This window comes from Penicillium brevicompactum, assembly GCF_028827555.1.
Source record: "Penicillium brevicompactum strain IBT 35665 chromosome Unknown utg000006l_segment0_segment0, whole genome shotgun sequence".
NCBI lineage: Eukaryota > Fungi > Ascomycota > Eurotiomycetes > Eurotiales > Aspergillaceae > Penicillium > Penicillium brevicompactum.
Window position 1 is genome coordinate 1,725,980 of NW_026623209.1, and position 26,358 is coordinate 1,752,337.

General features: G+C 48.9%; 12 protein-coding genes across 12 annotated transcripts; 5 read left to right on the forward strand and 7 right to left on the reverse strand.

The window, feature by feature from the left end:
• Positions 1 to 158: 158 nt before the first annotated feature.
• Positions 159 to 3,857, forward strand: N7506_008848 (uncharacterized protein; the record flags this gene model as incomplete). Its single annotated transcript, XM_056958141.1, has 1 exon — positions 159 to 3,857. The coding sequence occupies one exon, from the start codon at positions 159 to 161 to the stop codon at positions 3,855 to 3,857; it is 3,699 nt and encodes a 1,232-aa protein (XP_056807531.1).
• Positions 3,858 to 4,995: 1,138 nt separating this feature from the next.
• N7506_008849 (D-serine ammonia-lyase DSD1) lies at positions 4,996 to 6,356 on the reverse strand (the record flags this gene model as incomplete). Its single annotated transcript, XM_056958142.1, has 3 exons — positions 4,996 to 5,937; positions 6,012 to 6,128; positions 6,186 to 6,356. The coding sequence occupies 3 exons, from the start codon at positions 6,354 to 6,356 to the stop codon at positions 4,996 to 4,998; spliced, it is 1,230 nt and encodes a 409-aa protein (XP_056807532.1).
• A 2,617-nt stretch (positions 6,357 to 8,973) lies between these two features.
• N7506_008850 (uncharacterized protein) lies at positions 8,974 to 9,359 on the reverse strand (the record flags this gene model as incomplete). The annotated part of the gene is made up of 2 exons (XM_056958143.1): positions 8,974 to 8,979; positions 9,009 to 9,359. 2 exons carry the CDS (start codon positions 9,357 to 9,359, stop codon positions 8,974 to 8,976), a joined length of 357 nt encoding a protein of 118 aa, XP_056807533.1.
• A 72-nt stretch (positions 9,360 to 9,431) lies between these two features.
• N7506_008851 (uncharacterized protein) lies at positions 9,432 to 9,751 on the reverse strand (the record flags this gene model as incomplete). The annotated part of the gene is made up of 2 exons (XM_056958144.1): positions 9,432 to 9,497; positions 9,557 to 9,751. 2 exons carry the CDS (start codon positions 9,749 to 9,751, stop codon positions 9,432 to 9,434), a joined length of 261 nt encoding a protein of 86 aa, XP_056807534.1.
• Positions 9,752 to 10,223: 472 nt separating this feature from the next.
• On the forward strand, positions 10,224 to 10,556 carry N7506_008852 (uncharacterized protein; the record flags this gene model as incomplete). The annotated part of the gene is made up of 1 exon (XM_056958145.1): positions 10,224 to 10,556. One exon carries the CDS (start codon positions 10,224 to 10,226, stop codon positions 10,554 to 10,556), a length of 333 nt encoding a protein of 110 aa, XP_056807535.1.
• A 982-nt stretch (positions 10,557 to 11,538) lies between these two features.
• N7506_008853 (uncharacterized protein) lies at positions 11,539 to 12,298 on the reverse strand (the record flags this gene model as incomplete). The annotated part of the gene is made up of 3 exons (XM_056958146.1): positions 11,539 to 11,883; positions 12,063 to 12,120; positions 12,222 to 12,298. The coding sequence occupies 3 exons, from the start codon at positions 12,296 to 12,298 to the stop codon at positions 11,539 to 11,541; spliced, it is 480 nt and encodes a 159-aa protein (XP_056807536.1).
• A 2,607-nt stretch (positions 12,299 to 14,905) lies between these two features.
• On the forward strand, positions 14,906 to 15,653 carry N7506_008854 (uncharacterized protein; the record flags this gene model as incomplete). The annotated part of the gene is made up of 2 exons (XM_056958147.1): positions 14,906 to 15,112; positions 15,195 to 15,653. 2 exons carry the CDS (start codon positions 14,906 to 14,908, stop codon positions 15,651 to 15,653), a joined length of 666 nt encoding a protein of 221 aa, XP_056807537.1.
• Positions 15,654 to 15,728: 75 nt separating this feature from the next.
• Positions 15,729 to 16,235, reverse strand: N7506_008855 (uncharacterized protein; the record flags this gene model as incomplete). The annotated part of the gene is made up of 1 exon (XM_056958148.1): positions 15,729 to 16,235. The coding sequence occupies one exon, from the start codon at positions 16,233 to 16,235 to the stop codon at positions 15,729 to 15,731; it is 507 nt and encodes a 168-aa protein (XP_056807538.1).
• Positions 16,236 to 16,699: 464 nt separating this feature from the next.
• Positions 16,700 to 18,019, reverse strand: N7506_008856 (uncharacterized protein; the record flags this gene model as incomplete). The annotated part of the gene is made up of 1 exon (XM_056958149.1): positions 16,700 to 18,019. The coding sequence occupies one exon, from the start codon at positions 18,017 to 18,019 to the stop codon at positions 16,700 to 16,702; it is 1,320 nt and encodes a 439-aa protein (XP_056807539.1).
• A 487-nt stretch (positions 18,020 to 18,506) lies between these two features.
• N7506_008857 (uncharacterized protein) lies at positions 18,507 to 22,490 on the reverse strand (the record flags this gene model as incomplete). Its single annotated transcript, XM_056958150.1, has 1 exon — positions 18,507 to 22,490. One exon carries the CDS (start codon positions 22,488 to 22,490, stop codon positions 18,507 to 18,509), a length of 3,984 nt encoding a protein of 1,327 aa, XP_056807540.1.
• Positions 22,491 to 23,340: 850 nt separating this feature from the next.
• Positions 23,341 to 24,127, forward strand: N7506_008858 (uncharacterized protein; the record flags this gene model as incomplete). The annotated part of the gene is made up of 4 exons (XM_056958151.1): positions 23,341 to 23,358; positions 23,411 to 23,525; positions 23,575 to 23,856; positions 23,913 to 24,127. 4 exons carry the CDS (start codon positions 23,341 to 23,343, stop codon positions 24,125 to 24,127), a joined length of 630 nt encoding a protein of 209 aa, XP_056807541.1.
• Positions 24,128 to 25,164: 1,037 nt separating this feature from the next.
• Positions 25,165 to 26,316, forward strand: N7506_008859 (uncharacterized protein; the record flags this gene model as incomplete). Its single annotated transcript, XM_056958152.1, has 1 exon — positions 25,165 to 26,316. One exon carries the CDS (start codon positions 25,165 to 25,167, stop codon positions 26,314 to 26,316), a length of 1,152 nt encoding a protein of 383 aa, XP_056807542.1.
• Positions 26,317 to 26,358: the final 42 nt, after the last annotated feature.

Sequence of the window (26,358 nt, forward strand, 5' to 3'; positions counted from 1 at the left end):
ATCGGTGGCAACCTCTTTAAAGTTCGGCCGCACTAATTTTCCGCCTTGAGATTCAGAACCGCGACGGGAGCGTGGTCTACACATTTGCCAACTTCAGACTCATTCGATCAGCGTGGTCTCGGCCTTGCTTCAGATCAGCCTTTGTTGCGCAGCCCAGCATGGATGATCTCGAGTCCCTGGAGCTGTTGTCGCTCGTGTCGCGAGTGACGAACGAGCTCCAGAACCACCTTGGTATCAACGAAAAGACTCTCGCGGAGTTCGTTATCGACCAGCATGTCAAGTGCAATGGCTCCTTCGCCAATTTTACAAAGTCTCTCGACGAGATGGGTGCCGAATTCCCCCAGAGCCTTATGGAGAGCATCGACCGCATGGTGCTCACCATGCACCCCAAATACAAGGGACATAAAGCGGAAAATGGCAGCGGGGCTCCTGCGGACGACGATGATATGGACTTGCTTAACGCCTTGGAGAAAAAGTCCCGAGTGTTCAAAGGTCTCGCGGTCCCTGATACGGAGAAGCGCTGGGAGGAGGACGACTACACCGATCAGCAAGCCGCGGGCGACGCAGAGGCAGAGGATGCCATGGATGACACTTTTGCAATGTTGGAGGGACTCGCTGGAAAGGCCAAGCCGGAAACTTCTCGTTCATCTAGACCCGACCGCGACAACAAGAAGCGAAGTCGCAGCCCCGAGCGCATTGATAACGACCGTGGACGACGCAGAGACAAATATCGCGAGCGGTCAAGGTCCCGAAGTGCGGGACGATACAGCAAAAACAACGAGCTTGTGGACGAATTTGGTCGGTCGATTGATAAATACGGGGATCGCGAAAGCAGTCGTCGCAATGGACATGGCGACCGCGACCGCCGCAAGCGCCGCGACCGAGATGGGGACGATGACTTCCGGCGTCCTCCTCCTGTTGAATTGGATGACCACCCGGTTCTCTACAAGGTGTACGATGGAACTGTGACAGGTGTGAAAGACTTTGGCGCCTTTGTCAACCTACACGGTGTCAAGGGAAAGGTGGACGGTCTTGTGCACGTTTCAGCAATGCAAGAAGGTGTGCGAGTCAATCATCCCTCAGATCTGGTCTCTCGCGGGCAGCCCGTCAAAGTCAAAGTTGCCAGTATTCAGGGCACCCGTATAGGTCTTTCCATGAAGGAGGTGGATCAGATGACAGGGATGGATATGATTCCCCAGAAGCGTCTGGCGTCCGGTGCCAATATGGAACGTCTCGATGGAACAGAGGCTAACGACAGATATGGCAACTTGAGCTCTGACGTGCCCATCATTGAAGATTCTGGGCGTCGGCCAATGAGAAACCGCAAGCGAATGACCTCGCCTGAGAGATGGGAGATCAGGCAATTGATTGCATCCGGCGTAGCCTCTGCGGCAGATTACCCCGACATCGACGAAGAATACAACGCCACCCTCACCGGAGAAGGCACCTTCGAAGAGGAGGAAGATGTCGACATTGAAGTTAAAGACGAGGAGCCTCCCTTCCTGGCTGGCCAAACGAAGCAATCCCTTGAGCTTTCTCCTATTCGTGTTGTCAAGGCTCCCGATGGGTCAATGAACCGCTCTGCGATGGCAGGCACCAACCTTGCTAAGGAGAGACGCGAGTTGAAGCAGCAAGAAGCTCAAGACAAGGCCGCTGAAAAGGCCGCGGATGTCGACCTCAACGCACAGTGGCAGGATCCAATGGTCGCGCCAGAAGAGCGAAAGTTTGCCGCCGACTTGCGCAGTGGCCAGCAGCCCAAGCAAGATGACGCTGTGCCAGAGTGGAAACGAGTCACCATGGGCAAGAATGCTACTTTTGGAAAACGCACGACCATGTCAATGAAACAGCAGCGCGAGAGTCTGCCTGTCTTCAAGTTCCGCAAGCAATTGCTGGATGCAGTGCGGGACAACCAGTTGATGATTGTGGTCGGAGACACAGGTTCCGGAAAAACTACGCAGTTGACACAATATCTCGCCGAAGGTGGATACGGAAACAATGGAATCATTGGCTGCACTCAACCTCGTCGTGTTGCCGCTATGTCTGTGGCCAAGCGTGTGGCAGAGGAAGTCGGCTGCAAACTTGGAGCAGAAGTTGGATACACCATTCGTTTTGAGGATTGTACCAGCCCAGACACCAAGATCAAGTACATGACCGACGGAATGCTCCAGAGAGAGATTCTTCTGGACCCAGATCTGAAGAAATACTCCGTCATTATGCTTGACGAAGCTCACGAGCGAACAATCGCCACTGATATTCTGTTTGGATTGTTGAAAAAGACAATCAAACGACGAGCAGATTTGAGATTGATCATCACATCTGCCACCTTGGATGCCGAAAAGTTCTCTGAATACTTCCACGGCTGTCCCATTTTCTCCATTCCTGGCCGAACCTTCCCCGTCGAAGTCATGTATTCCAAGGAGCCTGAGTCGGATTACTTGGATGCTGCACTTATCACCGTCATGCAAATCCACTTGACGGAGCCGGCTGGTGACATTCTGCTCTTCTTGACAGGTCAAGAGGAGATTGATACAGCTTGTGAGATTCTATTCGAGCGTATGAAAGCTCTAGGAACCACTGTTCCAGAACTAGTGATTCTACCTGTTTATTCCGCGCTTCCTAGTGAAATGCAGAGTCGAATCTTCGATCCTGCCCCAGAAGGTGGACGCAAGGTCGTCATCGCCACTAATATTGCTGAGACATCGATCACAATTGACCAAATTTACTACGTCATTGATCCTGGCTTCGTGAAGCAAAATGCATATGATCCCAAGCTGGGCATGGATTCTCTTGTGGTGACGCCTATTTCACAGGCACAAGCCAAGCAGAGAGCCGGTCGTGCGGGCAGAACAGGTCCTGGAAAGTGTTTCAGACTGTACACTGAGGCGGCTTACCAGTCCGAAATGCTTCCAACAACCATCCCTGAAATCCAGCGCCAGAACCTCTCACATACAATTCTCATGCTGAAGGCAATGGGTATTAACGACCTCCTCCACTTCGACTTCATGGACCCACCACCTACCAACACCATGTTGACGGCACTCGAGGAACTCTACGCGCTGTCAGCACTTGATGACGAAGGTCTTCTGACCCGACTCGGACGCAAAATGGCCGATTTCCCCATGGAACCTGCGCTTGCCAAGGTTCTTATCGCATCTGTGGATTCTGGCTGCTCTGACGAGATGCTCAGCATTGTGGCTATGCTCTCAATTCAGTCTGTCTTCTACCGACCAAAGGAGAAGCAACAACAAGCAGACCAAAAGAAGTCTAAATTCCATGACCCACACGGTGACCATCTCACTCTGCTGAACGTATACAATGGCTGGAAGAATGCCGGCTTCAACAACTCCTGGTGTTTTGAGAATTTCATCCAGGCCCGACAGATTAAGCGTGCTCAGGATGTACGCAAGCAACTCCTTGGAATCATGAACCGCTACAAGCACCGTATCGTCTCATGTGGCCGTGATACCATGAAGGTTCGACAATCGCTCTGCACTGGATTCTTCCGCAACGCAGCCCGCAAAGACCCCCAGGAGGGATACAAGACTCTAGTCGAAGGCACACCCGTCTACATGCACCCCAGCTCTGCTATGTTCGGCAAACCCTCCGAGCATGTTATTTACCACACCCTGGTACTCACTACGAAGGAGTACATGCACTGCACCACGGCCATTGAACCCAAGTGGCTTGTCGAGGCGGCACCGACGTTCTTCAAGGTTGCTCCTACAGACAAGTTATCCAAGCGCAAGAAGGCAGAGCGCATCCAGCCTCTACATAACCGATTTGCTGGAGAGGATGATTGGCGTATCTCTGCTCAGCGTAAGCAGGGAAGAGGCGGTGGTGGTGGAACCTGGGGATGATTCTGTTTTTGAGATACCTACGGTGTGCTGCAAATTTGATTTCTTTGTCATGTATACCTCTATTACTGCACTCTGCATAACCAAAACAATTGGAGTTTTTTTGGAGATTATTCCTTGTCAATGCTCTCAAATCGCTTTTCTAAACCTACCATGACCACCCAAATTAACTATCTTAGCATCTTTCCATGGGTTGTTCCAATGCCTCTCTTTTGCCTCCAATGTAGTTTCAAGGCTCTTATATCGGTCTTTCGCGTTCATGCCTACCCACTGAAACTGAAGACAGCCACATCCACTCTTAGAACTATTGCAACATAATGAATGGAGTATAGTAGGCAAGTGGAGCCTTCCAAGGATGAAGCAGGGATTTTTGAAGTTCCATTCCCATGCCGTAGCAAAAAGAATTGCCCTCCCACACTATTAACAACTTCCAAGGTTCTTCAACCGCCACCTGGGCATCTTCCACAACCATAGTTTTCAAGATAGAGGCATGGAATAGGTAGCAAGGGCAAAAAGTTATGACCGACGCAGGGATCGAACCTGCAATCTCTTGATACCAGATTTTTATATGGTCGTAGTCAAGCGCCTTGCCATTGGGCCAGCCGGCCGGTGGATATAGGGCCTTGAAAAATGTGGCTATATGAGGCTGAAAAGATTTTCGTTACAAAACAGGTAATATTACTAGTGCACATGGCTGTGGGTACTTGTTTGGGTCGATATCATTGGTTGGATACTTGACATTATGGCTGTATGGTAACTTCTTTACCGTGTTTGTATTTTACTTGATAAGGCCGCCCGCCAAGATACCTATGAAGATCCGCCGTTCGACAGGATATCGTCAATGTTCCATGTCGGTCCCCTGTTTCTAGGCCAAGAAATCCGTCCAAGGTTGAATGACCTCAAAGATCTTAACAACGTAAAAAATGAATATCCACCTTCCTTCACGGTTCACTGAGTCGTAATACGGGTCCCCTGGTTTAGATGTTTATCCATGAATCTATAAAAATTTGAATGTGTATATACAACCCCCTCAACCACGTCGAAATAGAGACCTCCAAAAATTGAGCCAATCCAGACATTGGCATTCCACCATGAGCTCTATTACGTATGGAAAATCTCACAGCCCGACACTAGAGACTATTCACCATCCCTTCCAAGGGACCCAAGTCTCCCTGACAATGTCCTGCTCATCAACAACGTAATAAGCATAGTGCATAGCAGCCGTGATACAAGCATGCTGAATATACAGCATAACCTTATCCCCGACCTTGAACGCATTCTCTACCTTGTCACCATCACAGGATTTGGAGCCCGTTTTCTGAACAAGTCTCTTCGTCTGATCTGACTCCGCCCACCCAAGGATGCCGTGCTCCTGCGCCATCCGCACAACACTCCATTGAGGTCGATCAGCAACGATCGCAAACCCAGGGAATTCGCTCGTCTCTTTTGCCAGAGCAATTGCGCCCGCGTTGATAAGCGCTTCGTTTCGATCTGGGTAGACGCTGCAGACATCTGCGAGAATGCGCACGGCCTGCTGAGTCGGCTCAACCAAAGATGTCGCTACCTGTTGGAGATCGTTTGAGGGGTAGTTTCCAGCGTGTAGCTCTAGCTCCAAGCCTTGTGGTAGAGCTCCTTGTAGTCTCTTGACCACGTGTGCTGTGGGTGTCGATCCCACTGAAACAACGACCGTTCTGTCGGACTTGTCGGCCACCAAAGACTTGGCTGCCTCAACAACTCCCTCGACCTCGGTCTGGAGCACGGCAGCCGCGGCGTCTTCTGTACGGCATGCGTATGAATGGCCGGCATGACAGTAGAAGCCGTAGACATTGGCCACGGTGGATAATTCAATCCGTTGAATCAGCTTTGGGAGAGATGGTGAGTCGTTGACGACTCCTGCGCGCTTGGATCCGACGTCAATTTTGATAAAGACAGGCCATGAAGAAACGGAAGTAGATTCCGAGGCGTATGATTCGAGAACATCAATTTGTTGCTCGCTGTCGATCATAAGGAGGATCTTCAGGGATTTAGTCAATGTCTCGAGGAAAGGGAGTGCGCTGGCAGAGACAGGGAGTCCATAGAGACACTATTCATGATTAGCAAATGTCCAAGTATTGGTTCTCAAGATACCACAGCAAGGGGAAGCTGGTTGATGGTTACCTCGTCTAATTCCCCACTCTTCACCAAATCCAAGGCGCCCCGGATCTCGGCTAGAGTCGATGCGACAATTCGTCGGTGGGTGCCATTACCCAACATCATTCGGGTTACCTCATTGCACTGCAATTCACATGCCATTAGAAATGCAATTATCCAAAACAATGGAATTGATCTTACCTTGAGTGTCTTCACATGTGGCCGGAACTTAATTCCCAAGCGCTTCACATCCTCCAACAGTATTCTGGTGTTGTGTTCCAGAAGCGGCTTGCTCAGCACCAGGGCCGGCGTGGGAAGCTCGCTAGCCGGACGGCCAATGTAAGATGCGTGGTTCTCTAGTGAATAATCCATGTTTTTGACACAAAAGTGACAGGGGTGCCCATGTCGGTTTATATCCGGGGTGGGGTTTATCGATAAGGCGTGGGGGTATGGGGGCATATGCGGGGATGGCATGGGGGTTGACACCCTTGTGGAGAACTTTTACGGAACCGAGAGGCTTTTCAGGGTCCATTTCAAAGAGTGGATGTTGCATTATGGGATTGTTGCTCTGTCGATGTAACTATACGAGTGGGATGAGATCGGCAACGTGCATGATGCATTGTGGCCTGATTTTTCGGCCATCCCCCTCGGGTAACATCCTAAATCCTCATGACTGCGAATATAGCACCATTCTTGCGGTGATTCACAGAGAACAGCGATAGGAGATGTGGGGTGGATAAGTGAAGGGATAACTTGAGTAATTCGTAACATGCTCCTCGCCTCCACACATTGGATCCGGAACCCCTGGGCGTGATAAGTATAAAAAGCAACGCGCTCCCTTCTTAAGGATTATGGAAAGCTTGCCTCAAATATCATCCTCGCCGAGGCCAAACTTCCTCCACCACATCTCGGCTTCCCCGACGATCAAAGGCATCATAGCAAAATCCCCTCACTCGGCCAATAATGTAAAATATAAACCAGGGTGCTCTGCTCGCCCAATAAGAAGTGATATCTGTCGCCATAATAAAGGATTTGATTGGATTGATGATTCCATATCGAGGTCGTGCAAGGAAGGACGAAGGCACCCAAACAGTGTCAGACTGCGTGGAGTAGACCCCACGAGGCGCTGAATGGCTCCAGGTGACTATAGAGGAAGGTCGCTGTCATTTGAGTTAGCAATTGCCTTTCTGCTGTAGAATCGAGCTCAAGAGGGTGAGTGTACTCTTTTTTATCACCCACAAGACGGTTCCGACGGCGCACGCAATAGAACGCGTAGAGTATCCTCACCATCATTTTCATCACCTCAAGAAGCAACCACAAAGTCAAAAAACGAAAGAAAGCAAAGAGGAACATCATTTGAAACGTGTCCAGGTTCTGAAGGAGGAAGGCCAGGAGTTTGGCGTAGCAGTCGCCGCAAGGATCTAGGGCTTTCCAGGCCGCGGCAGACGGGCCTGAGTATGTACCACCGACAACGCGGCTGTCAGAAGGTTTAGTATAATCAGTGAGGTGTATAAGGTAGAGTAGAAGGTCAAGACTTACTACGACACGAGAAAAAAAACCTAGACGGCGGAGAGGTCCATCCCCCAGCTTAGGAAGGTCCCCAAGTTCGAGTCGTGGTGCGGCATTGCGAATCAATTATGATAGTCCGAAGAGCTGATGGCCTGCTGAGATAAGTCGCAAAAAGATGGAGGTGATTGAAGAAAGGCGCGAGGAGAGGATGAGAAAGTGAGAAAAGTGAGATTGCAGGGTGAGGAAGGTAAGCCTCGGAGGTGACCATATGGGACAACGCGACTATTTCGGGAAGGTACGTGGTTATCTTATTACGTGGGAACATGGGAGTGTCTTTCGAATTATGAATGAATGCACATGAGCATTGAGGTGTAGTTGTAGTAAGTCCCCATTCGACTCTGCTTCAAACCCAAAGAGGCCAATACTCAGTCCGACTCCTGCAAATCATATAGAGCCCGGGGACCTGGATTTTGTATCTGTAAAATGCCTTCAGCTTCGAGACATGCATTAAAGCCTCCATTACAGGAATCAAAGAAACAAAGATTCGAGGGTCGCAATGATTTCACTTAATTGAACTATCTAGGCTTCGTAGATTCCATGTAGCATTGCAGCACTCGATCAGCCAAACTGTCCCAGTTGAAATCCTTGCTTTCGGCACTTCAAATCAATCTCCATCCAATTTGTAGCCTCTTCATGAAATTCAAAGTAAGCTTAAAATCTAACCAGTATATCAAGGCAGGCCTAAATGGAAGTCTTGGCTAAGCCGTGAACAGAGAAATAGGGATTGGGGATTATCAGAGGACCAAGCTGTGTGGCATACAGGCCCGTCCTGGCAAAGACAATCTGATATGCCAGTAGACCAAAGGCTATATGCACGCGGTAGATACCACACAATGTAACTTTGGTAGTATATTGTCTTTTGATTTTGAGGGTGATCAGTGTCAAAAGATGATTTGAGCACCGTAACTAGTGAAAAATGCAGGGTTGTATTGTTGAATACCATTGGCTCGCGTGTTGCTAGTGAGGTGTACTTGACGCTTCTCAAGACCAACGGTCTTTGAGGTGCTCTGTAGCGGTGGAATATAAAATACCAAGCTGGTACAGAGGGTCTCGAGTGGGAGAGTAGTCGAGCAGGATCCAAAATTTGGTGTCGTAAGAAATGGGCGGAATGACTGGCGTGACTGTACTTGGAGCCGATATTTCCTGGACATCGAGGCCATTCAAGTAATGGCCAGGGCCTCTTTTGTGGGGTATGCTGATCACTGGTCATAATTGTGTGAAGGCGACCCTCTAAGGGTTAATGGAGCATATAATCATTTTGGCAGTATACGAGCGTGAGGGTTGATGCTCTTGAAATTTTTACCAGCTTGGTAAGTAAACAAAGAAGTCCACAAGAATGCCAAGAACATGTATGCGCCGGCAGTGAGGCCAAAAATTGCGGTCTGGTTCATCTTAGTATGCTTTGCTGAATTGATGCAGATCACATCTTGAGGAAGGGAAAGAGTAAGTTCTCACCTTTCGCTGGTCGGTGTCAGTGTTGGCTGGGGCGATGAACGGTTTGGAAATGAGCACGACGATTGAAATCGTGTATGCTACCCATGACCAAGCCATGAGCATGATGGGGCACTGCCAAGTAAGAATCATGCTTGGGTTAAGGCCTCTTTGCCTCAATAAATCTTGGGCGCCTTTTTCTTCAGAGGAAATCATTGCTTCATCAGCTGTGAGACCAAAAAGGACAGGCCATGAGCGGGTCAAACTATCCAAATACTGCGCCCGGGCAACCAGATACATGTTGTATTTTGCCGAGTCGCAGGGTTCATCGGCGACGTTATCGGTGCTATATGGGCACATCTTGTGGAAGAACATGATGTGCTGAGAGCCCGTGATAAGAGCGCCGATGGTGAGAAACAACGAAGCGTATAACAATCCCGCGGCGGCCTAAGGCGCACCTTCGAGATGGGGCCACGAAAACGTCGCAACCGTGAGACCGGCGTTAATGGTCGCCTGTTGGTCGTGATTTGATTAGCGAGATAAAGCAGGGAAGAGGGAAGAGTAAAACTTACTGCAAATGCAATGTAATTGAGCTCTGCAGATTTCCCACGCGCAAAATCTTGCACGCATTCTCCCAACTCAATCAAGTCGTTTTGCGGTGCGGCGATGCGCTCGAGGGGCTCGATGGTATATCTCACGAGGGTTCCATAGTATGGCCAAACAAAGATGTACAAGAGATAATGAGGGATCCGTTGAAGTTGAATCATGTTTGCGTTGGAAACGGAGGGAGCCTTGGAACTCGGGAGTAAACAAAGTCTGAAGTATGAAGAGGGTCCTGGAGCCTTGACCAAGGCGGATTCCCCACTTGGCCGATCACTCTAATTCTATTTTAGTGCTTATGTGATCTATTTATAAACTGAGTGCTTACTTGCTAGTCTGTGCATGCCGTGCAGATCACCTGCGGCCCCCATGGGGCTGAGTGAGATATTCATAGCCTGAAAGTCTGCTTGGTGAAGATGGCCGCCTAGGGATTGAGGCAACTTAAAGATAAGATGCCATTCCCCTACCACAAGATTTCCCTCCGCCAAGCAACCTTTTGCCTTCATCTCTGACTTTGTGTGCTTATACAGAACAAGCAACTCTCAATGTCACGTTTACCTTCCTCTATGATGGGTGGGCCGCAGGTCCCGCCAACGACCAACTCAGCCCGAGATTATCGAGACAAATCCCATGCGCGATATGCGCACAATTTACTGGAGCTGTCGCTGGCTCGATGGATGGGTCGGGGCATATGTGCAGACCAACTGGAAATTGAATGACACCCTGGGGCTTTCCAACATAGGCAACCCAGCCGAACCACAAATGCACTGGGCCTTGCGTATTGGCTCTTACCTCTACGAGCTGCTCACAGATGAGAACATGAACATCCGATGGCGCTACGTGGATGAAGCGCGATTCGAATCTTGGACGTCTGCTATCCCCGACAGGGCCGTGGGGGAGACATCGGCGACAGATACTGAGTTGGCATTTATGGGTAAGTTGACGGGCTACCTGCTATCGGTATGCAGCTAACAAGTGTAGCCCAAGAGGTCATATCTCGCATGGAATGCAACTACACGTCGCCTACCTCCCCGAAAGCGAAGTATAACTTTGTTAAAAACAATTGTCACACATTCGTGCTTGGGCTTCTCAACGATATGATATGTTGTGAAATCCAAGCACCATGTATGTCCGAGTCGTCCGCTTTTGCTGGTTGGAAGAAGATGGAGCTTATGTCAAGCCAACATAATGTGTCAACCTTGATGGGATCCCCAAAGAAGTACGTACAGGGGATAGCAGACATGTATAGAGGCAAGCTTCAGGAAAGACATTTTGGAACATCACTTCCAGAATATCAACGTGGTGCTGTCATGGAAGAAAAGTTTAGAAGAGAAGAATTGGTATTGGGAAATTGAACAACCCAGCGTCTTCCAGTCATTGGAACACTTCCCAAGGGCCTGGTCACAAAGGTCATCTCATTGTAAATTCCGGATGTTTCTTGTTCGTAGCCCCTCTTATTTGCTCTTCCTTGATAGATCAACTTGTAATCAGAATTTGTTAAAAAAAAAACTCCTCATATAAGAAACCATTATACTACATCATATCTGGTATCCGTAAGACATCGATTAGCTGCCCCATTAAAATCACGACATTTGATGGTTCGAATGTATGTGACATGTTTAAAATCGCCCCAACGCGCATTCGAAGGTCCCTCCACGCATGGCTTGCAGCGCCATAATTTTCGGCAATTTGCATCGTCTGACGGAATAAAGGATCGAGCTGTGATGAAAAGAAGGAGGCTGAGTTTGAACATGTGGAAATTTGCACCAGCAATTGTACCCCACTCTGAACACTGTTGAGATCATTCCAAATGGAGTTTGGCTCAGGCTGGCGAAGTAAATTCTGGCAGACGCCCATAAGTAGCATTGTGCACGAGACGAAACATGCGTGACTATAATGAGTGATGCCATATAAGAGACGAAAATCATGGTTATTGAGGCAATGAAACATCGGCTTACATCACGAGCCAGCATCTCACATAAAGGCCGTCTCGCTGGGTCAGAGATATGATCCACATAAGTTGTCGAGCAAATCCAGAATATAGCGACAGGGCTTCGTCAGAGATAGATAAAGCGTCAGCCACCCCTGATTGTCGCATTTTGCGTTCGTATGGCATCAATCTGAAGGAAAGATACAGCATGTGGACCAAGAGGAGCGCTCGTCTATCGTGAGGCTGTGTCTCGTCATTTTCGGACATCAAAGAATGAAGAGAAAGGCCCGCCGGGAGCTCTTGGCGCCACAGATCCAAAGCTTCTGAAAGCTCATTGACCTGCTTCCACGAAAATTTGGCGTCGAAGAGCTGGTGCGGATTAGCTATTGCGCTCATTAGCGCAATTTTGCTTAGTTGCGCGTGCACCGTGCCAAAGAAAACCGGGCTTCCGTTCCCGATTCGTGGCTCTACCAATGCCAGAAGATCCAACTTTTGTTATTCGTGAGGCTTGTTACTCAAACAATATAGAGAGAATAGCAGTTACGTACCAAGTCTGTCTCGTCATTGTGAATATCAATGTCAACATTGAGTGTAAAAGAAAACCAGCTAGAAAGAAGGTTGAAGTCAGCTGCAACTGATCTTGCCAAATAAAACCAACGAAAATCTTTGGCGCATTGGAGACATCTTGCAATCAACCCTAGACTCACCATTCCAGAAACTTTAAAGTTCGGAAAACTTTGGCCCAGTTGACCCAATCTTCTAGTAGTACAGCCTGGCTGGGCATTGGGTAGGGTAGTCTTTGACGACCGAGTACTATGCCATAAGCTCGCGAACGGTCAGAATCGACATGAGGGAATCAGATAGATACTTACAAACGAAAGTATGGGCCAATCCTAAATTCTCCAGTTGCTAGCGAAGAGATATCCCTAGAAAGCATCTCATGCCTTGTAGGGACTTAGGTGCCAAAGTGTTGAGCAAATGTCTAGTATAATACTGGGTATATGTTGCAAGCCTTGTGTCTGGTATATTAATGTTGTTGAATTGACATCCAACCGTGGTAATTGCAGATAGTTCGCAGGTATTCGCTTCGGTGGGTCTACTTTCGGGATTGAAGACAAGTTTTAAGAGATCACCGTACCGTCTTTCTCCAGTAATGTGAAATATTGGCTCAGCATGGGTTAAATAACATTCAAAAGCAAGCGAGTTTGTTTGCTGCGAGGGTGTACTGCCTATGATGGTTTCTGGGTGTGTACTCTTGAGGAGACTCGGATAAATGATCGGTGTAATACTGGTAGTCGCACTTATTTGGGAAGGGATTGAGTTATCGACAGGACATATTAGATGGCTTCCTTGTGGTTGCTTTGAGGAGGCTGTTGATCTTAGTTCAATGATCAGATTCTCTAGCCTTCTGATCTGGGTCTGTGAAGAATTTACAATAGCTTCAAAGTCTCGCTTCTTTCTTCTGTCTAGTCGTGTATATTGGCAGGTTAAGCTATGTTTTATACAGATGGAGCAAGGCTTCGACTTATCGCACTGGTTCAAATAGCTTTCTGTGAGCGACCTCTGTAAAATTTCTGATCTGTGGCGTGCAACGAGGGTTGTGTACCTTTGCCTTCAAGATGAAACAATTGTTGCATGCACTATGGAAAAATTGCCGACTGTGAAGTGATGGAGCTTCTATTAATTTTTTTGGCTGAGAGTTTTATATATAAGATGAGTTAAAAGGTTCATTCCTGAACAAATTCCTACCTCGCAGGAGAAGAGCTAAAAATAAGGTTATAGTTCCTATGAAAGATCAGTGCCATAAGTATGAAAAAATATATAGAAATCTTGATCTCAGGAGTGAAAAAGAAAGAAAGAGAGAACAATAGGTTTAAACTCTTCCTCTGAGCCCATAGACGTCATTCAAAGTTTGACAAAAGTTCTGAACGGCAATCTTTACCCCTTATCATAGGCGCTGAGGCGATGATACTTTGCTAAGGTCCACGGGAGCATGGATCTGATCTTGTAGGGCAGGCTGCTAGGTCAAACTAGTATTGGTGGCTAATAACTGCCGGCTTTGTGCGTGTTAGCTTGGGTTCCACGGTCTTGCGTGTTACGTAGTACATATCGGTGGATTTAGAAATTTTGGGAGTTGTGGGACCAGGGTGTGAGAATAGTATATATATTAATATATGGATCAACATGGTGAATCTGGCATACACCATTGGAAGCTTGGAAGTTGCTGTAGGTGATTCCTATCTAGGACTGGGGAGAATATGACACCTCGCGAGGTCATCGTTGTCAAGGCTCTTCATCTTGAGTCATAGGCAAAATACGAAGTCAGAGCAAGAATTTAATTTAAAAAAAATTGACAGGACCGGAGGTTTTAAGGCCTACGAGGTCAGATTTGATCTCTAGCTGTATATTTTGTGACATTTCCTGAGGTACCTAAAACTTTGACCTTGTGCTTTTGCATTACCAACCTTGGAAGACGAGCAACTAAGTTGTACAAAGGATTTATAAGACAAATAAAACGAGATTTACACATCCATATTGATATAAAGGTAGAGTACTTTTCCAGATGCAATTTCACCCAATGAAAAAGGGGAAAGGAAAAGACATCGGTAATACTCATTAATAGACCGAGAAAACAACCTTGGAAACTTCAATAACACATGTAAAAGATCGAATATTTGTGCTAGGAAAACTAGGAAAACCATGCATCAGCCCACCCTGCTCTCTTGTGGATGTAGTATGTAAAAGCTCTGTGAGTGAAACATAGGCTGCTGTTGGTACTGTGCATGATATCAGCGGCATATTACAGATGCTGAAGCAAGGTTGTTGAATGCCAACAGACACAATCAGCCATTTCGTGAGACCTATACGAGGAAAGTGGCACCTTGCCAACGTTGTAGGTCATACATTGAGCTAAAATCTCTGGGTGTAAGGAATTACATCATTGAGAATGTATCTTCAAAATCGAGGTTATAATACTGAGAACCCATCGGAGATAGCGAGGAATGTGATAATTAGAACAGTCATGATGTGAACACGGAGTACGGAGTAGATGTGAGCTAGTTTTGGTTGGGTCATGCGACTTGACGCGTGACTCGCGTGTTTAACATCTACAGCAAATGATACCTGAGCCTGATTAGATATGAACAACCACTTACTACCTTTCCCTTATAATCAAACATAACCAACGACATGGCTGGGCTGAAATGTCCAGTCATTTTGTCATTATCTCTCAGGAGCTGAGGACCCTATCCCACCGCAGTCAGCGACGGCGATCTCCACATAGCATACACAGGGGAATCTCCCCCCAATATACATAGTATGTATCTCAGACACGCACAACTCAACTCCACCACTTCCACCGGGTGATATTCTCATCCATGCCGGTGACCTGATGGCCCATGGCACTCTCGCCGAGATGCAAGCACAGCTTCAGTGGCTATCGTCCCAGCCACATTCACACAAGATTGTGATTGCAGGAAACCATGATATACTCCTCGACGAATCGTGCGACACGAAGTTTTTGACCCGCAGTGGAGACATTGTCGCGGAGCGCAAAGAATTGGATTGGAACGGGATTCAATATCTGCAAGATGAGGCGGTCACCTTGGAAATACCAATACCCGGCCCCGGACCGCCTCAGATGCGCAGGGTCAAAATATACGGTTCCCCATCAACTCCAGAGTTTGGTCGATGGGCGTTCCAATGCCCCCCCGATTCGCGACGTGTGGACCGGTCGGGTACCCGATGATACCGATATCCTGGTGGTGCACGGTCCCCCGGCCTTCTACGGAGACTGTGATGGAGAGAAGAAACCATCTGGAGAAGTGAAAGTGAAGGGCGGTGGATATCTCTTACGCGAGATCCGCAGAGTCAGGCCCAAAATGGTAATCTGCGGCCACATCCATGGGGCATTTGGCCTTGTTTCTATTAAGCACGATGGGAATCAAGATACCTTGGACGGACTGCGGATGCGCTGGGATGATTGCAACCCACTCAGAGCTTTGAGCCATAGGTTGTGGAGCAAAGCTATCGCGAGAGACCTCGTGCATCAACAAGAAACACTTGTCGTGAACGCTGCCGTGGCGCCCGGGCCGGGGACAAACAAGCCCAAGAGCGCTATTGCCATTGACCTACATTAAACGGGACTCAGACAAGCGCCATAATACTCCGAGGTCGTCAATTGTTGAGAATCAACGACAAGTTCTTGATGGTCTCTAAATAAAGTGGATGTGGGGTAGCCAGTGCAGGATATTCTTCTCAGCCAACTGAGCACTCGCCCTTACATCCTCCATCGACTCAAGGACTTCGTCATTATCATGTGGAACCACAAAGGTTTGTTCAAGTCGTGGCACCTGGTTCGTCCACTCTGGGACTATCTCGAAAAGCTTGTCCTCTTTCTGGTATTGCTCTAATTCTTCACGGGAAACGATGCTGTCTGCTTTTCGAGGTAGTCCCAAACTGATGCGCTCGTTGAATGCCTCAACCAATAACGCTGGTATAGCAGAAAGAACCGCGTAGCGAGACTTTGACGTGTCTCGAGGGTCAGGAATAGACGCGACTGGCCACCTTGCGTACCAGAAGTATTCGAGCTCATTCCGCAGGCCAATATTGTCGTTCAATATCAAATGCTCGTAAAGTCGGTAGAGGGCGAACAGAGCTGTGTCCTCTGGTTCACCGTGCGGAGTTCGTGACACGCGCTGAAAAAGGCGCTCGCGGTACATGTTGGGATGGGCGAGCAGCTCTTCGGGTGTTGGTGGGGGAAGATGGGGTATCCGACGGGTTCAAACTTCTTCTCCCGGAGGAATTTCAGGGGTCGGAACACCCATGCTTTGCGTCCAGATAACTTCATGTTGTGTGAGTGAATAATAGTTATGGAAGGCTTTAGCTGAGTATGAGACCGGGAGAATTTGATGGCGATGAAGCCACCGTGCCCGAGTGGCTCCCGGGGTCGGTCTGCGAAGAGGCGGTAGGTGCTGATCACCCCCGCGATGCGCCGGGATACTTAAGCGCCGAACTTCGCGAACCATTTCACAACCTCGCATTTTGTTTCCATGGTGGGATGATGGTTCGAATGCCAGAACACGATTTTTATGGTAAGACTATGAAGAGCATCGGAGTGACAGTTGAATTCATTTATCCTCCCCAAAAACCACGCGATCGATATCAACCGAGTTCGTTCATTCTCCTACTTCCATGGGAATGGAACATCATTCAAGATTTCAGGATAATCCTGAAAGCTCCTACTCTTGATAGTATCCTGCACGAAACTCAAATCGCGCTCAATCATGCCGCCTTCAGCTCCAGGTTTCGGCTCGGATCCATCAAAAACCCTTGCCAAAAATCGGAAAAAAGCAGATAACACTGGTACGGCCACAGAATCGATGTTGAATGTGGGTTTGAGCGCGTCGGCAATGAGTCCAGGGGCATAATATGGGACGATCGCAACCCCGTCATCTATCCCGTCCACATTCAATCCAGTCACTAGATCTTTCTTGGCTGGAGGGGGGAGCCAATGAAGGGCTTCCTTGAACTGATTCGCTTGTTCAATTGCAGTGACACGTCCCATGCACAGCAGCCGAGACAGTGCTCGCGCTTCATCGGCAGACGAGGGAAATTCAAACCCCTGCCGTTGGAGGCTCTTTGCCCGAGTGTCTAGAATGTGGTCATAACATGCTCGGGGTGATGATATGCGACCAGTGGAAAACCGATCAAAAGCATCAAGGGCCGACATGTATGCTTGAAACACAGGCTCGGTCATCACAATACAACTGCGTGTGTCTGCGTGCCCGCCTGCTCCTGCCACATCAAGGAATGTCACCATTGCTCGAAGATTAATGCCGTCTCCTTGGCCTTGCACAGTCGACAGTATTTCAAGACTTGCAGGAGGACATTCTCCCTGCACAGCTTGTGAGATGTTCAGCTTGGATCCTATATGGAGACAGCTCAGAATGTCTTGTTGGGATTTGGACGCGACGATCTTCAGTGATGGAATGAGGCCCGCTTGTGCTGCCTTGTAAACCAAATCTGAATGATCCTTATAGTCTGAATCGAGGCCCAGCTTCTCCATTTCCTCGGAAAGTCCAGCATCTTTGCCGATGTCATCAATCGCCATGGCAATTAGCAAGGCATGGAGGTCGTCTGTGGTGCGTAGTAGACGTTCGTAAAATTCCCGCAGCTGCTGAAATGAGTTTTCTGAGAGCTTGTTGTGTTTTTGAGTAGCGGTGAATGCTGTATAGTCGTTACCCATAACCCATTTGACTGCTAACATGCTCACGAGAGTGCGATTCACTTCCGGAAAGTCCTCTTTGTAAAGAACCATCGATGGTGTTTCGTTAGCCATCTCTCCCAGCCGCCCTAATGCAGTTGCTGTAGTTGACTCCACAGTGACAGCTGCATGTTTCAGGTGTGAGAACTCATTTGCAAAGACTGTTCCGAAGAGAAGAACTGCGTCCAAATCGGACATCTGAACAAATTCATCTATGCCGATTGGTGTTAAACAATCCATATTGTATTTGGCAGCTGGTAGTAACTTTGAGATGAGACGGCAGAGTTGGAGAATATATGACATGATTGAGGATTTGAGAGAATATGTACTGGTAAGAATCTCCGGCCGTGTCCCCGCTTTTGTAGCCCTGGGATCGCCCCACATCTTCACGAGGTTGAGGTGGGGCATTCCGCTCGCTACCAAGGTTCGTGTGCGGCAATCATTCAGCTACCGAAGTCAAACGCGGAGCTAAAATTAGCCCTGACTGGCTCAGGTCAGCCTCAATCTACTTTGACACGAAGCGGAACTTGTGGCAATGACCCATTGGGTGCCTAATAAAATCTATACTTCAGGTACATGGTAAAGTTCAGCTGCTTCTGAGTTTCTTAATGTGGAGATCTAGACCGAGTTACAAACTCGAGGGCCAAGAGCGAGTTTGGGAAGTTTCAGGCGCCTAAAACAATTGGTTTCGACTGAACTCAGAATGGAACTAACAAAATCTTGATCATTAGAACATATGCATCTCTCGACCGGCGTGGAACATAGCAGGCAACAGCTTTCGGTTTTGATCAAGGTCTCGCACTGGAGTTCGCAGAGAGACAGGAACACGTTTCAGAGCGCCCTTCTCAATGCGATCTTCCAAGTGGCTGGCCCAAATTCCGGCACCAATTCCTCTAATTCCAAAGCCCGAGAGTTTGCCCACATTGACCACCTTTTCAACAGAGATATTCTCCACGACATCCCATATGCTCTCCAGCTCACCCTGAAAGCCTGTTTTATCACTTTCTTCAGAGTTGCCTTCAATCTTCAGCGCCTGTCTCCACTCATTTCCAGCGGCTTTGAACATTTTCTGGCGTTTGAGATACATGCCAAGCGTGTCACAAGTTCGATTCTTTTTTTCCATGGTGAATTGATGCCAGTACTGAGTCAGTCCCTGTTCAGGAGCAGCATCCTCAAAGCTAAAAGCATCTGTAGCAATTCTCTGACCGTAGAAGTCATTTCCAGCACCGAGGACCAGCTGCGACAGGAACCATTTGGCCCCAGGAACACCGGAGAAGCGAGTCAGTACCCACTCTCCAGCAATCCCTTCGAGGTTCGGCTTTTGGACAAAGTTGATCATGCGAGCAACCTTGGCCTGCTCAGGTGTCTTGAATAGGACACCGTCGTTTTGGCTGGGCTGGTTTGTCGCTGAGCCGGAGCCGGAGCTGGAGCCTGAACCTGAACCTGAACCTGAGTCTGAGCCTGAGCTAGTGGACTTGGGCTCTTCAGGCTCGAGGAAACTGTTGATTACCTCAGCTAGATCGAGCTGCTGTTCCAAGATGTCACGTTCAACAGAAAATGCAACCAAAGTCACGGAGAGACCAGTGCTGATGGTACACCACCCGTCAATCTTCTGGCCCTTGACTGCGGATCGTACACGGGAACGTAGGATTTGAGGCTCAATCATGGTGACGATAATTCGCTGAATATCAAAGACACCGCGAATACCACCACTGCCGACAGTGATGGGGTTTGGGCAGACCATTCTTTTGCCCTCTTCAACCGGAGAGCTGTGACGTTCCTCGCCGGTGGATGTACTGGCATCAGGCTGTGCATCCAGAGCAAGCTCTTTGTCAGTTCTCTCTTCCCCTTCACGTTCCTTCGGATCACTGAGAGCCTTGAGAACATCTTGAATCTTTGAGTCCAATTCTTTATACTGAGCTTCTTGAGCATCTGCTTCGCCGGTATCAGATGTGCCAGGAATTTCAGGCCCGACCGGCTCGGCCTTTTCAGTTGGTTGGGCGCTCGCCTTCTTCCTTCCAAATGAGAACTTTGGAACTTCAATCTTGGGCGTTTTCAGTGACTTGGGGAAGGAATCCATCCTCGTGGGTTTGTTCGGTTTACCAGACACGGAATCGTTTTTGCTCTCATCGCCGGACTTTTTCGATTCCTCCGACACGAATTTGTCAAGTTCTTTGACGATCACCTCCAATCTTCCAATGTGGGCTTCCAATTTCTCGAAGCTCGTTTCCCTGATCTGGATGGCCAGTTTGCTGAGTGTTTCAAAGAAAGAGCATTCATCCGGCAACTCTTTACTCGAAGCAAGCATCTGAGTGAGGATCTTATTGATCTCGGTTGCGGTTTTACTCTGTCGCACTCGCTGAGCACGGAACAGGTCCAGGATATGCTTGCTGGTCTGCGCTTTAGACTTGACAAGTGGGTTGTTCGCAGGATCGACAAAGGCATCAATGCTTGTGGGATACAAGGATCTGCCTTGGAGATGGCTTCCACGGTGTTTGCCAGTCCAATTGAAGACAGAGACATCATTGTAGGAAATAACAACTTCATCCAGTAGACGTGCCAGAGCTTTAGGAAGACCCTCTGCAGGGAAAGCTGCGAATCTCACGCCCAGGATACCCATCAAAGAGTATGCTTGATCTGTGGAGACAGTCGTCACACGTTGAGACGCAGCGACAAGAGATGTGCTGGCGGAGCAATCCCCGAGAGAACCACCAATCCAGTTGGTCATGTTCTTGACATTGCTGAAACCGGCGATGAAACGTCGATCGTCCAGGATTTGCTCACTTGTGAGCTCTGCCAAAGCGTAGAGCAAGTCATTGAAGAGTGTAACCTTCTCGGTGAGATGATCATCATCTGTGAGATCCAATAAGGAAGAATTGTCGGACATGTTCTTCTTTGACAAGAGATCTTTCACCACATTTGTCATGTGCCTGGAAGCTGTGACAACTGCTTTTCCGATCTGGCATTCCGCCAAAGTCTCCTTCAGACTCCTTGGTGATACAAAGCCCAGAGTTTGCAGTATGGTGGTCAACTCTTGCTCTTCGGACATCCCGGGTTTGATGAATTCCGGGGATAGGAGCTTCTTCAGTTCGTTAATGCGATGCAAAGAGTCGCCTTTGTGCTTTTTCACGAAGGGGTGGGATAAATAGCTTGGGAGAAAAGCACGAAGGAAGTACAATGGACCCAACACTTCGATAGGCCGCGGCAAATTCTGCCAGTGTGAATTGACATAGTATGTAACCTTGCTCAAGACGAGTTCTTGCAAAGTCCATCCACGTGTTGCCCATTCAACTTGATATTTGGCTTTGTCGGCGGCCTCAACACCCGAGCCAATTTGGTCATAGCTGGTCATGTTCAATGGTACTGGAACATGTGAAGGATTTTTCCAGTACTTCCATTCCTCAATCCAGGACATTTCATCTCGAGGGGTGTCCAAGTGCACCAGACAAAGATCAGCATTGGCATACCAATCTCCCATCAACGACAGGGACTCGCTCAACTCAAAGCTGTCTGCCTTGTTGATGCAGCAGGTGTCAAGCCACACATACCGCTTTCCACCTCCGGGAAAGTGTTTGTCAAACAGCTTTTTGGTTTGGGCAATCGACTCCAAGATCTTGCGGGAGGAGCGAATGTGTTGCAGGGCCACGAGCAGCGCTTCGATGCCATAGCATAATTCGCGGTTCTTGTCAAAGAAGACAATTGTGCTCTCAATCTCATTTCTGCTTTCCACGGCCTTCTGGTGTTTCTCTTCTGCCAAGGCAGAGTTCTGTCGAGCTTCCTCCTTGAGTGTCTCGATTGCTGATTTTACCTGCGCCATCTCTGGGGTTTGTGACGAGATAGAACTCTCTTGAGACTCTTTCGTGGGTGTTTGGATTGCCGAGTCCACCCGTGTAATCTCTGGGGTTTGTGGCGTCTCTGAGGCTTGTGGCGAGGCAGCAGATTTATCCGCAGAAGAGTCTTGGCGGTTGAGCTTGTTGATGCTCTGCATCAGATCAGTGTAGAATTCTGCTTCTCTATCGGCACTTGCAACTGTTGCCTTTGCATCATGAAGCTTCTTCTGGGAGTTTCCAAGTGACCATTCAGCTGCGTTAGCGTCGGCGTACCACTGGAGAAGAGTGCCAATATCCTGTGGGCGTTGGTCATCAGATCTGGCGCGGACATGAGGAAGTGCGTCATTGATCCTTTTTTCCAAATCTTCGATGTCGGACTTGCACTTGTTGACGGTGTTGCTCACGTCATTTGAGTGCTGCTGTGACTCTGCGCCCACAGAATCTTTCTTGGGCTTGAAGGATTTTGCTTCATTGAAATACCCATAGGTCAGCTCAGAGCCTTTCCAACTGTGGGACACGATGCAGTACTGGTCTTGCAGGCCAAGGTTGTATGTGGGAACCATGTTCATGGTATCGATGTCGATCATCCGTGCAGGCGTCTTCAATTCTTCCTCGGCGTTGGACAGCCAGGAATCGGGCACACACTTATCATCGTGAGACTCGTGGTCATCATCATCCACAAACTTTGGGCTGATGGTCGGGATGAGGAAGTGGTTGAGGATTCGACGAATCTTGTGCTTTTGGGTGTCATCGAGCGCAATATCTTTCAACCGCTTGGAACGATCGGTGAGATAGCTACCAATGTCAATTGCCTCCTTGAGAGCTGAGTTGGAGATGATTGAGTCCTGGAGGGCGGACCCAATGGTACCAAAAGGATTCATTGTCAGAGCTCAGAAGCTTGAAGTCCTGAATGGGCAGCGCGGAGATATGGTAGCGCGGCAGAAGTCGAATGACAAGCTCTCGGAAGCCCCGTTGTCCAGGTGTTTATACTGGCTGACTGATGCTCGCAGAGAGGCCTGGACGGTGACGGATGTCCCACCCCGAAATGGCTCCCACCCCCAGCTGAACCTCACTTCAACCACATGCCTATCACCTTTTCCGCGGAAACTCCACTTGAACTTGCCGCAATAACCAAGCGAAGAATGTGGAAGACACGTCAGCGCATGGGTACGAGATATACACGGGTACATACAGAAATGGCGCATACGAGTATTCGCGCAGTGGGGGTTGCCCCACTCAGCACTTGCAGCTGAGCTCGGGTCTCAGCTCCTTCATCACACATAACGACCTCCTGCATACGGAGTAGAAGTACGGAGTACTCCATCCTCCATGATCCGACAATATCTTTCAAGTTGATTGATAGTCTGAGATAATTACCACCCCTGGTACACTTGATTCTCGACATCCCAACTATTAGCAGCCTAATTCCAAGGTTCTCATTCTAAATTTCAAACACGCGAGTCAAAATGGCATCCTACCATCGTGTATTGGAAACATTCGGCAGATCAATTCAAGACAACACCTTAGAGTGTGATTGGTGTGTACCATTGCTCTTTACCTTCTGCGGTCAACGTCGCTACTTAGGGAGTGGTCCTTGATATTAACTTGCCAGTGACCTGCACCCATGGGAGCTCTCAATTAATCAAGAGCAATGGGATGGGAAAATCCGATTCATTGGGTTTATAGATGTCTTTTTCCTCATTTCGTACTCCGCCAACGCGAGGTTCGAGCATGGAATTATCGTTTATAGTATGTTGCCTTGAATTCCAGTTGCTGAAAATCGACTAATTGCTCTACAGAGGACAAATTGGCTCTCGAAAAACTCACTGGCATTACCAGTGATGCCAAGTCTAGCTCGGAGGGCAAGCACGACGAGAACGATGTTGATGGCATGGAGCCCGAAGAACCTGAAAAGGGTCAGTGTGTGGTAGCTCCACATCGTGGATCCTGAGTACTTACAATCAGCAGATCTCACAGACCTCATGGCAGATGGGGATGAGGCAAACGCCGAACCCAATGCGAAGGCAGCCGAAGTCAGCTCCAAGGAGGTTTTTGAAGAAGCCAATCAATCAACTAAGCAGGCTCAAAGCACAGACGAAGATATGACGGAGCCTGAAGTCCGCAATACCAGCACCCTCTCTATCAAAAGTCGGGGCCATCCGATCGGACTGCGGGCCTCGTATCCCAAATCATGGATTCGCACCTACCAGGTGGAGATCACCAAGCCCGCCAGTTGGGCGATGAGCAGTATGATGCACTCCACACAAAAACTCTTTGACATACCCAGCTAACGAGAGCGGCAGAGCGTATCATGAGAGGACTGAAGGTGCACAGTACTTACGACCTGATGGGTGATGTGATTCGCTGCGGCATCATCACACAAGGGCAATTGGCGGGACACATCATGGGCGTTCTTCTCGCGGGTTCCCGTCTTGACGATACAACAAAGAAGTATCTCGCAGGATTGACGTCAGGCAACGAGGCTGGCCGGCAGGCGCTGTCAAATGAGAAGATTTAAAACGGAGACACCGGCAGAACCAGACAGTCGGGATAGCTTAGTCCAATATACGGGTCAAATAATCTCCTCCGAGCGTCGAGCTGAAAAGGATCGGCACGCCAACTCATCCGAATTTGCATATAAAGAGAAAGGATAAGACCCATCAACGGTGAATCAATCCCTATTAGGGAATCATCGCCTCTACTGTCGATGGGATCTGTGGAGAAGGTCAATCTCAAGCTGAGGTAGTAAAAGGCTCCGTACATCAGTAAGACGAGCCCAATCAAGACCTTTCCTGCCAATAAGAAGACTGCACTATCGGAAGTGGGTCCCAATGGGCCAAAGTGTCTGTTCCCGCAGTTTTTGATCGACATCATCTACCGGAGATCTTGCTGTTTATCCCAAAATCTTCAGCTTGGCCGCCTGGTGCGCTTGTGACATTTTCTCCAGATGGTGTGAACAACGGGGGAGGGGGTCAATTTGAAAAAATCGGTGGCCATCTCGGTAACTTCTTCTGCCGAGTGTGTTTTGAAAGGGGACTTTTGCGCCTGTAGTTTGACACTCGGTGGCTGGCTGAACTGTAGTAAACCGTGTCAACCCCACTCAATGTCCATCGTCTAGACTAGATGCGGAATAGTAACATTCTTTTGCGATAGTCCCAACTGTCTCAACGACTGACAGCAAATGACAGTGCGCCTCACTTCATGTGGGCCGACGAAAATTGGGTCTTCTTTGTTCCTTGTACATACATATGATATTAAATCCGTTCCGCATCGCAACTTTGAGCATTTCATGCAAAAGCTTCCCGTTTGGGCAGGCTTGATTCGAATTTTGCGATTGGTCTCCACCGCAGAGTGGGACATACGAACTGTGCATCGTGTCGTTCACGCAGCGCTAGACCTTCGGCAATCTGAGGTCTCCACCATATCTAATGTCTATCACCTGAACACCCTGAGCTGTGTCCGCGGGCTGTCCCGCGCTTTGATATAGTATTTCTCCTTGTCTCTGCTTCCTGTGCATTGTCAAACAATTTGCAAGATCGTATTCTCAGGGCTAAGATGGTCTGGTTCCCGCTCAACGTCGAGGATGGCGCAGTGTCATGGAGTTTTGACATCGTTGGATTGCTGGCAGTTGTCGGAGGATCTGCCATCGAGAAGCATGCGCAGGCTATCACCGCATCACCATTCGGCAGTTTTCCTCGTCTCCTGCCCGCCCCTGAGACGATGCTGAACACCGATCGCCCAACGCGACTCCCCGCTGTCAAAGACGTGACCGTCGTTGGCGTCTACTCCGGAAATAAGTTCACCGAGCTCAACTTCTTCGCCGACGTAATCCACAACATTGAATCGTTGCCTCCATTCTGGTTTCAGTCCTTCCGAATCTCACACAAGGCGGACGCAAACGCGGACCTCGACAAAGATGTCGAGCAGAAGGGAGGCCCTCCGAAGGCCGTGATCCCACTCCACAAGTTTTGCCCACTCAACCTTGTGACTTTTGCCTCCATCCTGATGACCATCGCGCTGTTTGTCTGGGCTGGTGTCCAGCATGAGGCGGTAGGCCTACTCGGCCTAGGGACGATGTCATTGTCCACCAGTATGGCTTGCATGTCGGCACAGTGGCGCCCATCTCTTTCAGTCCGTAAGGCCACGGGCAAGGTGGTCGATGGAGACGTTGTGATCCGGACGCGGTCAGGTGCCTTCGTTTGTGTCAAATGCACTGAAGAAGTTGCGCGCGAGCTGTACGCTGGAACGGAAGTGTGCGACTATGTCTTCACGGGACGGTATCATCAAGCTCTCCTTGCCACGAGTACAGTATTGCTGATGGCTGCGATCATCTTCTTCAGCAACACCGGTTGGAAGATTCAGATTGCAGTTGGCCTTGCTTATATCATTCTGAACCTCGCCTATTGGGCCATGGCGCTCTTGACAGAACCCTCAGAGATGTGGAATATGGAGGACCGATACGTGGTAGAGAAACTTGAAGACCATGAAAACGCGAATTTCACTTTGGTGTTGTGGGACGCTATCCGGACAACGAAACGAATAGGCTGGGCGAAGAAGACGCAAGCTGCACCGGCGACAAAGAACTGGGCTGGCTGGCTGGCCGAAGCGAAGGAGAATAGCCATAAACAGGACTGGGATCCGGAGGGAGCGCGCGATAAATGGATGCAGATGAAGCTCGAAAAGCATGAGGTCGATGATGACGAATAAGAGTTAGCATCGGTGTGCTAAAGAGCACTCGGAGTGAAAAAG